Raw genomic sequence first — 13546 nt, 5'->3', positions numbered from 1 at the left:
AATGTCTCAGTTCTTAGCAGTGTGAGGTATGTATCAAAGGAGTCAGACATGTCAAGAGGCAGAACACTAGAAATAAAAGACTTTATGAGAGGCAAGTTTCTTAATATAAATAATTAACGCATATTATACTAAAAAGGTATTTCCATGAACTTTAGTAGGAGTTTATTGTTTTGGGTATTTCATTAAAAATCTTAGAGGAATGATGCTAGAGTATAAGATGATTTTGAGCTTCTTTTACTTATTTACCAAATAAAAAAGCTTTTCTTTAATTATATGTAAAATCCTTTTCTTGGAACCAAAGAGCAAATATTTCAGATTTAAATTATAACAAGGACACAATCATAAACAAGCTGTATGTTTTTAAAATAAAATCTTAATTTTGTTTACATAAAAAAATGAGAGTAGTAATATCATAAAATACTATAAAATTGTGATAATGCTTATCATTATAAGAAGCTTTATTTTTTTCCCAAAAGTATTTTATTCATAATACCTTGTAAACATGCATAATGTTATGACGGTCAAAAATGAGATTCGGGACAAAATTTCTGTGAAGTCAAACATGACCCTTGATACACAGATCATTAATACAACAGGAATGCACTCAAACATTGCTTTCAGCCCTACCCAAGTTTTTCAGTGAGTAAATATATATGCAGGCCCTATTTATGTTAAGGAAGAACACAATCTCTAAAGCAATAGAAACAAAATGAAAGAGGAAGGAAAACAGCATTAGGAGGAATATTTTAGGTTAGCAGAGACTTCTTTCCCTCAGTTATAAATCTTAACATTAGAGAAAACGCAAGCCACAGTATGCAAGGGTAAACAGTAAAAAATGTCAGATTCTAAAACTAAACTTGCATATGCAAGATTTTTTACAAGAAGTTAGAAAGCTTAAATTATATTGAAAATACAGAGTAGAATTCAAAGAATTTTTTAGAATGTATATTCCATAGAGGAAGCCATATAAGGAAAATGATAAATAGAAATAGAGAAATAAAAGAAAAAACATATTAGCTTTCAGAACTGTGAATCAGCCAAGAGTATGAGTTTACCTAGCAGAATACTCCTGTGAAGGGCATGTTACATGAGAACTGAGCTAAGTGCAGTCGATGGCAACATTTGTTGCTCATTTGCTCAGTGATGTACAGCTCTTTGAGACCCCATGGACTGCATGCAGCACACCAGGCTTCCCTATCCATCACCAACTCCTGGAGCTTGCTGAAACTCATGTCCATCGAGTTGGTGATGCCATCTAAAAATCTTGTTCTCTGTCGTCCCCTTCTCCTTCTGCTTCAGTCTTTCCCAGCATCAGGGTCTTTTCCAATGAGTCAGCTCTTCGCATCAGCTGACCTAAGTATTGGAACTTCAGCCTCAGCATCAGTCCCTCCAGTGAATATTCAGGATTGATTTCCTTTAGGGTTGACTGGTTTGATCTTGCAGTCCAAGGGACTCTTAAGAGTCTTCTCCAACACCACAATTCAAAAGCATTGATTCTTCAGTGCTCAGCCTTCTTTACGGTCCAACTCTCACATCCATACATGACTAACGAAAAAACCATAGCTTTGACTAGACAGACCTTGGTCGGCAAAGTGATGTCTCTGCTTTTTAATATGCTGTCTAGGCTTGTCATAGCTTTTCTTCCAAGGAGCAAGCATCTTTGAATTTCATGGCTGCAGTCATCATCTACAGTGATTTTGGAGCCCAAGAAAATAAAGTCTGTCACTATTTCCATTGTTTCCCCATCTATTTGCCATGAAGTGATGAGGCTGAGTGCCATGATCTTCATTTTTTGAACTCTGAGTTTTAAGCCAGCTTTTTCACTCTCCTCTACATAGCATAGGCTTTTAGGAGCTGTGATATTCACAAGTGCCCAGCTATGAGCCTGGTACAACTAACCCCATATGTTAAAGTGTACACTTCCTTCTCAACACTGAAAGTTAATTGAAAGAAGGGGATGATGAGAAAGAGTGACTAGGGTAATGCTACAGTCAGTACAATGACAGACTATTGTCTAGTCTAACAAATAATTTAGTTTTCAAAGAGCAAAGCGAAAATTAGGGAATAACGAACAAAGCTCATGCAAATCTTTAATTCCTTGTAAACTCAAGTCACTTTTTACAAAGGCCTTGTGTCATTAAAAGTATCACAGTGATGTGCTTTATGTCTAAGTTTGGTATATAAAGGAACCAAATGTAACAGGACCCTCGTAGTTTCAAACAGAACACAATACAACCTTAAACAGAAAATATCTTTTATAGGGGATTTTTCTTAAAAACTAATTATATAACTATATTTCTTCAAAGGGAAAGAAATGACAATGACTAATATGCTTTTAATTATTCAAACTAAAATTTCCATCTCTTATCTTTTACTTAACTCTGAAAGTAACTTATGAATGGTAATTTCTAAAGCAAAGGGAAGAAAACAATTATTGACTTATTAATGTCTTTCACACTTCATTCCAGTCAAGTCTATCTTGAAACTCGAAAAATAATTGAATTTTGTTTTCCTCTGTTTCATTTTAGGACCCCATCCACTTTGAGTTTGTTTCCAAGTTACAGTGTATGCGTCATTTATAAGCTGCAATACAAGTGTTAGTCATTATTATCTTTGCTGCTGCTGCTACTGCTGCTAAGTCTCTGTGCGACCCCATAGACACCAGCCCACCAGGCTCCGCTGTCCCTGGGATTCTCCAGGTAAGAACACTGGTGTGGGTTGCCATTTCCTTCTCCAATTATTTACTAGGTCTATAAAAGTCAAGTTTCAAAACCCTTGTTTGTATGAAGCATATTGTTAGTTCACTAATAATGTCAAATGACCATTATTAGTGATGTTAAATATCTTAGGCATATTTAACATCACTAACAGAATCAGCAAAGAAATTAAAAGGACATCTGTGAATATATAAAGCATTTGCCTCTGTTTTATTTAGTCCTTTGAGAGCTGGTCTCTTTCAGCCAGATATTATACTGGCATAAGGACTGCATTATATTTTTCTAATAATTACTTTTCAAAATTGTTATTTTAGAATGGATTTATTTTATTTTTAAGTGCACAATTATGGTTGTGTTGCATTATTCTTGAAAACAATAAAATACATAACATTAAGTGCTTCTATAGAAACAACGTAGAAATATCTAACTTTCTAAAGGGACCAGGTAATCTGCATGAAAGATTCACTAAAGCAATCTGAAAAGTCTATTATTAGTAAATAGAATAGTGTATATTATTACATAAACTTGTTAGGTAGTAAATTGCAAAGAAGAATTTGCTACTGGGGCTCTTTTAAATATATAGTTTTGGTTTTTTTTTTTCCTTTTCCCTTTCTTCCTTTCTTTTCTTTTGTTTTAATCACTTGAAACTGAACTAGCAGAAACAGAGGAAGGAAACATGTTCAAGCAGGGCACGTCAGAAGAAATAATATAGATATGAAGGAGAAAATTACATACTATTCAAAATCTCTAGTTTCTTAATGAAAGTGCATACGAGTCTCCATTTTTAAACTGAACATCACTAAGACCCTGAATAAGGAGTTTTTATACATTTTTTCCTCTTATGAAATAAAATTCACCATCTACTGAAAGGAAGTGAGGTGACTAATTTTTGTTCAACTTTACTGATACTCATTTTAGTTTAAATCAAGAGTTCTCAAATGTTCTTGGTTCACAGCACCATTAGTGTCCCAGTAATTTTTTCACAGCTCTCCCAGGAAGAAAAAAATAAGAGCTTCACTTATTAAATAGTTAGGTCCAAACAACTCAAAAGTAATAATTTGTGTAGTGTATGACCCATGTCATTGTGTTTGCATTGAAAATGTACAATATTCAGTAGTGCCTCTGTGAGTGTGCTGTAGAGTCCTGGGGAACCACAGTGCGGTGTGAAAAATATGACCCTAAATCAGGAAAATACAAACTAGTAACTGGAAACTATGTAAAGCATCTTAAAAATCTTAAAAAGTAGAAACCAGTTCCAATACATACAAGAATCTAGGTGAGCCAGGTAAAACCACAGAGTAAAATAAAAAAATCTGTCTTAGAAAGAGGAAAAACATAGAATTTCTTTTTAAAATTTATATGCTATTCACACACACACACACACACACATTAAGCTTAAGATGATATCCAGGGAGGAAAAAGAATAACAAGTAAAATAAGCATCTATATAAAATTTAGGCATCAAATATATAATAAAATTAAACAGACTATGTAAATGTAAAAGGAAAACTGATAACATTTTAAATAGTCAAAGACAACTGATCAGAAACACTCCTTAAACACTCCATTGTATAAGAAAAATCTGTGCTCTTTGATCATCAAACAAAATCAAAATTGCCTCTAAACATAAATCTGTCTCTCTCTTCCAGTCCTCCATCTAAGCATAGCTTTAGCTTATCTTTTTCTTTTTTTCCCCTGAGCTGCTAAGTAATGAATGGCTAGCAGAGAGATGCCTTTGTCAGCAGAAACCTGACCAAACTGGTATATAATTTTTGTACTTCAATACAAAGAGAAAGAAATTGAAAAGCCTAGACAAAACAATTTGGAGAAAGTAATCAGAAGTGTCAATAGACCTGATTGCAGGACAAAGACTGTGTATTTAGAGTATAAATGTAAAACTGCTGCTGCTGCTAAGTCGCTTCAGTTGTGTCCGACTCTGTGCGACCCCACAGACGGCAGCCCACCAGGCTCCCCCGTCCCTGGGATTCTCCAGGCAAGAACACTGGAGTGGGTTGCTGTTTCCTTCTCCAATGCATGAAAGTGAAAAGTGAAAGTGAAGTCGCTCAGTCATTCCGACTCCTAGCGACCGCATGGACTGCAGCCCACGAGGCTCCTCCATCCATGGGATTTTCCAGGCAAGAGTACTGGAGTGGGGTGCCATTGCCTTCTCTGAAATGTAAAACTAATACATTAAAATACATATGTATTGCTGACCTTTCTTGGCACAACTAAAGCATCCTTAAGATTTCTTTTGTAACAGAACAGGTACAACAGTACAGCATCAACTCTGTTAATTGGTTTTGGAATGCTTTGCTTTAAAGTCTTTGTTAGTTTCTCAGTCCTGTCTGACTCTTTGTGACCCACGGACTGTAGACCACTATGCTCCTCTGTCCATGGGATTTCCCAGGCAAGAATACTGGAGCAGGTTGTCATTTCCTCCTCCAGGGGGACTACCTGACCCAGGGATCAAACCGGGTCTCCCGCACTGCAAGCAGGGAAGCTTTAAAGTCTAAGGGTTGTATTAAATAAGAGGAGAACTCGGGGGGTGAGGCGTAAAGGGACTGGTTTGAATAGTGGGAAATGAGAGTACATCTAGAAAGATAGGGGAGGAAATTATTGTGAATACTGCTGCATTTTGCAAAAATTCATTCCCTAACAAAAACAACAATTTCCTAAAACAATAAAAGGCCTTCTCTGATTAGAACTTTTAGTCACAAAGAGAAAAAAAAAGTTTGTTATCAGTTTTTCATAAATGTTAAAACAAGGGCCTCATATTCTGACTTGTGTGTCTAAATTAAAGTTGGTTGAGTATATATATCACTTATTCATTTTAGCTCCCTAAGTACCACAGAAACTTGAAATGAGAAAAAAGGGTTTTGGAAAATCTATTTAGTATAATTTCACTTGATCTTAGTTAGCCAAAAGGCCAAAATAAGATATTTAACACAATTTCAGTCAGTTTTAAAAGCATTATTTAGAGGCTTATAAATGATTTATTAGGTAAAGAAGTAAGCATGTAAATAAACTACAATAAGCTTTCTAAAGAAAAGTCCAAGGACAATGACCACACTAAACAAAATTGCGAAATTAATTAGTATTCTACCACTCTTTTCATTCCCTTCTCTGATGCCTCTAGCTACTTTTCCACCCCAGATACTTATACCAAAAGCTCATTAACCTTTGCATTCAACTACTAGCCAATTAGTAACAGAGATATGAGTAATGCTTCGAGAGGTGTTTGCATCTGAATGCAGTTTGAAGACTAACTAAACCTTCAATCAGCCTCAAAGGCAGTACTTAACCATGGCTACACATTAGACTTACCAATAGAGCTTTTAAAAATCTGATGCCCAGGCAATATTCCTAAACAATTAGATAGGAATATCTGGGGGCAGGACCGAGTGTCAAAGTTGTTTAAAGCTCCCTAAGTGATTCCAATGAACAGTCAAAGCTGAGAATCACTGCTTTAGGAAAAACATTTGAAAAAATGAAATTTCAAGCTAGTAAAGGAGAAATTATTAGTGGGGAATATATCACGTTGCTCTACTGTTGTTTAGTCACTAAGTCATGTCTGACTCTTTGTGACCCCCATGGACTGTAGCAGCCAGACTTTTCTGTCCTTCACTGTCTCCTGGAGTTTGCTCAAACTCATGTCCATTGAGTCAGTGATGCCATCCAACCATCTCATCCTCTGTTACCTCCTTCTCCTCCTGCCCTCAATCCTTCCCAGCATCAGGGTCTTTTCCAATGAGTCAGCCTCCAGAACGAAAACCACAATACAGAAAACTAACCAAAATGCTCACATGGATCACAGCCTTGTCTAACTCAATGAAACTATGAGCCATGCTGTGCAGGGCCACCAAAGACAGGTCATGGTGGAGGGTTCTGACAAAACGCAGTCCACTGGAGGAGGGAATGGCAAATCACTTCAGTATTCTTGTCTCGGGAACCACATGAATAGTATGAAAAGGTGAAAAGATATGACACTGGAAGATGAGCTCTCCAGGTTGGTAGGTATTCAATATGCTACTGGAGAAGAGTGGAGAAATAGCTTCAGAAAGAATGAAGAGGTTGGGCCAAAGTGGAAACAATATCAAGTCTGGTGATAAAAATGAAGTCCAATGCTGTAAAGAACAAAATTGCATTGGAACTTGGAATGTTAGGTCCATGAATCAAGGTAAATTGAATGTGGTCAAACAGATGGCAAGAATGAACATCAACATTTTAGGAATCAGTGAACTAAAATGGACAGGAATGGGCAAGTTTAATTCAGATGACCACTGTATTCACTACTGTACACAAGAATCCCTTAGAAGAAAATGGAATAGTCCTCACAGTCAACAAAAGAGTCTGAAATGCAGTACTTGGGTGCAGTCTCAAAAATGACAGAATTATCTCTGGTCATTTCCAAAGTAAACCATTTAACATCACAGTCATCCAAGTCTATGCCCCAACCACTAATGCCAAAGAAGCTGAAGTTGAATGGTTCTATGAAGACCTACAAGACCTTCTAGAACTAACACCAAAAAAAGATGTCCTTTTCATCATAGGGGATTGGAACTCAAAAGTAGGAAGTCAAGAGATACCAGGAGTAACAGGCAAATTTGGCCTGTTTGGCCCGTTTGGAGGGCAAAATGAAGCAGGGTAAAGGCTAACAGAGTTTTATCAAGAGAATACACTGGTCATAGCAAACACCCTCTTCCAACAACATGAAAGATGACTCTACACATGGACATCATCAGACGGTCAATGTTGAAATCAGATTGATTATATTCTTTGCAGATGAAGATGGAGAAGCTCTATATGGTCAGCAAAAACAAGACTGGGAGCTGATTGTGGCTCAGATCATTGACTCCTTATTGCAAAATTTAGACTTAAATTGAAGAAAATAGGGAAAACCACTAGGTCATTCAGGTATGACCCAAATCGATCCCTTATGATTATACACTGGAAATGGCAAATAGATGCAAGGGATTAGATCTAATAGACAGAGTGCCTGAAGAGCTATGGACGGAGGTTCATAACATTGTACAACAGGCGGTGACCAAAACTATCCCCAAGAAAAAGAAATGCAAGAAGGCAAGATGGTTCTCTGAGGAGGCCTTATAAATAGCTGAGAAAAGAGGAGAAGTAAAAGTCAAAGGAGAAAGTGAAACATATACCCAATTGAATGCAGAGTTCCAAAGAATAACAAGGAGAGGTAAGAAAGCCTTATTCAGTGAATAATGCAGAAAAATAGAGGAAAATAATAGAATTGGAAATTAAGAGACACCAAGGGAACATTTCATGCAAAGGTAGGCCTGTTGCTCTACTGACAATGTCAACTGACGAAAAAGCTCTGTTCAAGGTAAAGGACCATTTTTATTATAAGAGAAATTTAGAAAATTTCTACATTTAGAAAATCACTAGTTTGAAGTCTTGATTTCAGCAAGTTACTTGAGTTTTACCTGTAAAAGAAGAATAACAATAGCAATGCCTATCTCCTGGTGCTATTTAGAATGAGCAAATGAAACAGGGCACCAAAAAATGTTTCATAAAACTATAAAATTTTATTTGTTATTACATAGATGAGCTAGAACCATTTATCATTAAAAAGATTAGTTGTAATGTGATTACAACTATAATATGATTATCTAAAAGATTTATCAGTTTGTTTTAATAATTTACTTTATAAAATCTAAGCATCTAGCCCAATGTTTCTTGAAGTATGATTTCTTAAAGTATGGTTCACTGATACCAGTGGATGCTAGTATTACCAGCATCAGTTGAAAATTTGTTAGAAATGCAAATTCTTGGAGTCTGCCTCAGGCCTACCAAATCAGAAACTGGAGGCAGAATCCAGCAATCTTGTTTGAACAAGCCTTCCAGGTGATTCTGATGCATGCTACAACTTGAAAACCATACATCTACCCAAACATCAGTAAAAAGAGAGTATATACAACTAAAACCAAAAGATAATATATATTATTTATTGTGTGTGCTTAGTGGCTCAGTCGTATCTGACTCTTTGTGACCCCATGGACTGCAGCCCACCAGGCTCCTCTGTCTACGGGGATTCTTCAGGCAAGAATACTGGAGTGGGTTGCCATGCCCTCTTCCAGGGGATCTTCCCAATCCAGGGATGGAACCCAGGTCTCTTGCATTACAGGCGGATTCTTTACCGTCTGAGCAAATATTTAAATAAGAAATGTTATTTATTATTTAAATGTTTAAAAATCATAGAAAAGGCATACCATCATAAATTGCTACTTAAAAAACTCCTAAAGTTTTGTATTTTAAAATAGTACAATTCTCACTACGTGGCCAAGCTTTATCAATTAACACATTAATCATGAATACAATAGTAGTATATAAGTTTAGAAGTCAGATTAATTACAGAGTATACAATACTTTGGATAAGGAATTCCCACAATAGTGGGAATAACAATGGTTCAGAAAATAGTCAAGTTTTAATTCTCTCAGAGAGGAAGAGTCACAACTGTATCTTAAAAATCACATTTATCCTGAAGACAACACCCCACAGCATCTCAATGTTTTTATTCAGGCTAAGGAAGTGTGTCACCACTGACTCAGAGAAAAGACCATTTCTTGGACTGAATCACCAGTAATGTTTCCTGCAGTCTTAGATTTGTCATTGTGTCTGCTAAGCAACAGAAAAACAGTCTCAAAACTTCTTATCTTGAAAGATTTCATAAGAAAAAATACCAACATTGCTCCCAAACTCAAAGTCCAAAGGTCTTGCTATTAATTAGACATATGCAGGACAGCATAGGTGAGAACACTGACGAGTCATGAGATTGCAATAAAAAGGTCTTTGAGATCGTTCCTGTTCCTTTGTTTTACATTTTAAAAAGTTTTGGCAGTCTCAAGATACCTAGCATCATCTTGTAAAGATGAGCATAGAGTATCCCAATTAAAAATTCATGTTTAGTATTCATCTTTAGCTTCTGAGTGAAACTGAGAAGAAATGACTTTCCTTGAAAGACTCCTTAACTACAGATGAAGTTCCATTTACCATCACTGAGCATATGACTCTGGTTCTTTCTTTGATCAAGATTCCTGGAGCCATAATGGATTTTCCTCCCCTCAATCCTAAGCCTCCAATATTTAAAGAACCTAGGGTTAAAAGTGGGGTTATGTGTAGGAAGAATAACTCTAATAATTGATATCTGTACTCTATATTCTAGGAAATATTTTCAACCTATTCAAACAAAAGACTATAATCAAAATTATACTGTCTTTCTCTAGCAATTGCTTTGCTCCACCTTACAAGAAAAATAGCAATTCTAAACTCTAATTTTCCCCCCTGGAAAGAATAACATAAATATAAAATTTCCAAAAGTAATTCACTCCTTTTGCTCATTCACTTACTATAAACATTTCCTGAGTTCCTAGTATGTTCCAGGAATTGTTTTAGATGCAAAATGAATCTAGTGAGATGCATAGACTTCAGTGATGAGGATGTGAATTCTATGTGTCTAGAGCGCTAGGTTTCAGATTCTCTGTGAACTAGGACCAGTGGTACTGAAATTTGAGTGAGTATCAGAATCACTCGGAGAACTTGTTAAAACAGAGTTTGAGGCCCCATCCAGAGAGATGCTATTTGGTAGGTCTGAGATGGGTCCCAAATTAGCATTTCTTATAAATTCTCAGGTAACACTGATACTGCTGGTCTGGTGACCACACTTTGCAAACTACTTACCAAGAAATAACAGCTCATCACACTATGCCTGCCAATTTTCAGACACTGTACATCTCTCTTCCAAAGAAGGCAATGGCCTTTTAAAGGCTTGTCACTCATAACTGAGCAGAATTTTAGTTTCCAGAACCACCTCAAATATCTAGGATGGTAGCTCCACAAGACAAGAGAAAAGTACAAATAACAAGGAGAAAATTCTCTTTCCAATGGTTTTGCTTCCTCCTCGTTTTTCTTTTGTTTTATCTCCTAGCACAAGAAGTCTATCTTCTATTATGATTTCTCAATACTAGGGTCATGGAAAAGAATAACACACATTCAGATTTTTCATATTTCTTTACTTTAATAAAATCATAGTTTCTCTCCTAAATTAAGTCCCCTTTTTTTGTTGGACTATCTCCTTTCTGAACAAAAGAATCAGAGTTAGAAGGAACATTGAGAATTTACTTAATCCCTCCTTGGCCTCAGACAAGACTGTATCTAAACCATCCCCAAATATAGCAATTGTCAGTACAAAGATGAATAGGTACTAAGAATTTCCCATTCAACATTCTGTCACATACTTGAAGAAACTAATATACTTTCCCTCAGCCTTCTCTTCTCTGAGATAATCAACCTCGACATTTAAACTTCATTAGATTTCCTAAACTTAAATTCTTTTGACTCTTCTTTAATAAGTTTATCCCACCTTACCTCAGGGCCTGAATTATGTATTTACTGTTATCATGAAGATTTCTTTTTGGTATGTGAGAAGGGGAAAGTTAATTTATGGATTAAATAAAAAGGAATTTAATTGAAACAAAGAAAGATATATGTATAAATGCCACTATAATATAATGGCATTCACTTGAATGATTCATTTCAAATATTCTTTATTTTATTAAAAGAAGTAGTAATGCCCTATAGTTTTTTAAATTTTCTAAATCACCAGCCATTTCACACATAAAACGGATGGGAATTAGAAATCTTTATAAATATGCCACAGATTACACATAAACATGTTTCATGATACTTCACACAGAAGGAAAACATTATTATTATTCATTGGTTTTTCTTTTTTCTATAGTGCTTACTCCAGAAGTTGGAGTTTATCCGTGATTTAATTCTATATGAGTTTAAAATTACTGAATCTGTGAAAAATAATTTCTCTGATTCAAGCTTTGAGAATCAGAAGTATTTAGAGATTCAGTGAGTACAGGACTAGTAGGATAAAGTCCATGTAAAGCCTGTGTTTCTCAGTAGTTTAGAAAGGAAAAATAGGTAATTGGAATATGGGGTAAAATGGGATGATTCACTTTAGTTCCATCTCTCCCATTCTATATATCACTATTCAAAATTTCATCTTTGCTTTTGGAATGGTGAGGTGCTCTAGTCCAGCACAGACCTGAGGGATACGTTTGCTTTCTTGCCTATTAGGATCAAGGTGTACGGTGGAGGCGATGCATTTAGTCTCCAGAGAGAAGGAAGATGCTGCTTGCACAGCACTTCTACTCACCAGTCCATGCAGCAGCAAGGGTGTTGGCTTTGAAGGAAGCCAACTGTCCTGCTCTCCCAGCCAGAGGTAAAGAATTGCATTGGTGGCCACTAGAGGGAGGAGGATTAGGAATAGAGTAAATTGTGGGGAAAAGGCACCCATGAAAAACGCACATGGGACAACCAACACATCACCAACCACCGCCTAGCAGCTACCTCTCTGAGGGACTACCATGGGGTCTGCAAACACCATTAAGCCAGAGACCCAGACCAGTAATTATTGTAGTATCCCAGAATATAGCCCCTTAACTTGGATGGCTGCAGAAGGGAGTTTGAATAGGATTGTGGGAAACACACAAGCACACAAACACAAACATACAAGCACACAGACATACATTCTCATCCCCCATTACAAGATGTTGCATCTGTGCCGTCTGATTCTCACTCATTTTCTTATTTAAAACTCTTGATGTTCTTTACCAAGAATGTGTTCACGAAAAGCAAACAGCCCACCTTCAAGATAGTCTTGGGAGAAGCACCAGCAGAGACACTCATTGTGCCAAGATGTATTTTACCAACAAATCTGTACAAATTACATGAGGTTAAAAACAAACGGAATATAATGTAATTAAAGCAAAGTTTCTTTTGCTAAATTACAGCTTGAAGCAAACCTGCAAGAAATGTTTCCAATTAGCTTCTTTAGCAAACACAAAGCATAGCTCAGAATGTTTTGCTTTCCATCCTGCCCTCTGGGTGGGCTGCCTAGTGGGTGTCTTACCTCCAGCGCAAGTAGCCGAGCATTCTGACCAAGGCTGATGATTCCATGTAAAGCCAACTTCATTGTCTCCACTGCCCGTCCGGGTGATGGGAACATTGAATTTATACCTAATTCCCAAATTCTGTTCCTGAAGCAGAACCTGCCATTGAAAACAACTGGTGAAGATAATTAAAATACAATGAGCCTTTATTCAGATATTTATTATTTCTTTTGAAGAAGAAAATGTCATAATTTAAGTCTTAAGGGAAATTTAAGACAACTTTTAGAATACATGTACTTATATTGAATATTCTCCTTCCATTTTCATGGGTAATTTGGAGCCATTTCTCTCATTTGCCTTGTTTGGTTATACAAATATTATTCAAGCAGGCATTGAAAAGATCAGTCACATGGAAAGAACAGCACAGTCTCAACTTTACACAGATTTTTTCACCCTTGGGCATTTTACCATTATTTACTTTAATTTCATCACTTTAATTTCAGATAATAAATCCTGCCCCGTCCTACCTCAAAGGCCAGATTACAAAGAGGAGAAATGAAATGGCAAAGGCATATTTACCATGACAATGAGATTTTCCGAGGTGGGACCTAAAGCTTCTAAGGATTCTGGTTCATCAGTTGGTCTTTTATAGTGAAAAGCTGTCCCAGCAACATCAAATTTCCTTGGCCAGTCAATAGTCCAGGCACCATTAATATAGTAATCATCCCCTTCAGATTTTAAAGCTAAAAAAAAAAATAAAACAAAACACTTTAGCTAAAATCTGAAACTTCATTCACTACAATGTAACTGAATAATAACTGCACTGAAGTGTACAATGAATATCCATTTTCATTTAGACATGGGATTCTTGACCATTTTCTTAAGTACAATTTAAAATAGTA

General features: G+C 36.2%; 1 protein-coding gene across 4 annotated transcripts in view; it reads right to left on the bottom strand.

Moving 5' to 3' along the window:
* The window catches only part of ADAMTS6 (ADAM metallopeptidase with thrombospondin type 1 motif 6), a 302396-nt gene that overhangs the window by 73884 nt on the left and 214966 nt on the right, over positions 1-13546 (bottom strand). For all 4 annotated transcript variants that reach the window (XR_011562416.1, XR_011562415.1, XR_011562417.1 and 1 more), the window contains exons 18-19: positions 13224-13387; positions 12665-12803 (exon numbers count right to left, since the gene is read on the bottom strand). Coding sequence is in view for 1 of the 4 variants with exons in the window: in XM_070774612.1 (XP_070630713.1) it covers positions 12665-12803; positions 13224-13387 (303 nt within the window). In the remaining 3 variants the exon portion in view is untranslated. The remainder of the gene's footprint in view (positions 1-12664; positions 12804-13223; positions 13388-13546) is intronic.

Source organism: Bos indicus, chromosome 20 (genome assembly GCF_029378745.1).
Source record: "Bos indicus isolate NIAB-ARS_2022 breed Sahiwal x Tharparkar chromosome 20, NIAB-ARS_B.indTharparkar_mat_pri_1.0, whole genome shotgun sequence".
Classification (NCBI taxonomy): Eukaryota; Metazoa; Chordata; class Mammalia; order Artiodactyla; family Bovidae; genus Bos; species Bos indicus.
The sequence above is the reverse complement of the archived record's forward strand: the minus strand, read 5'-3'. Positions and strand labels throughout refer to the sequence as shown.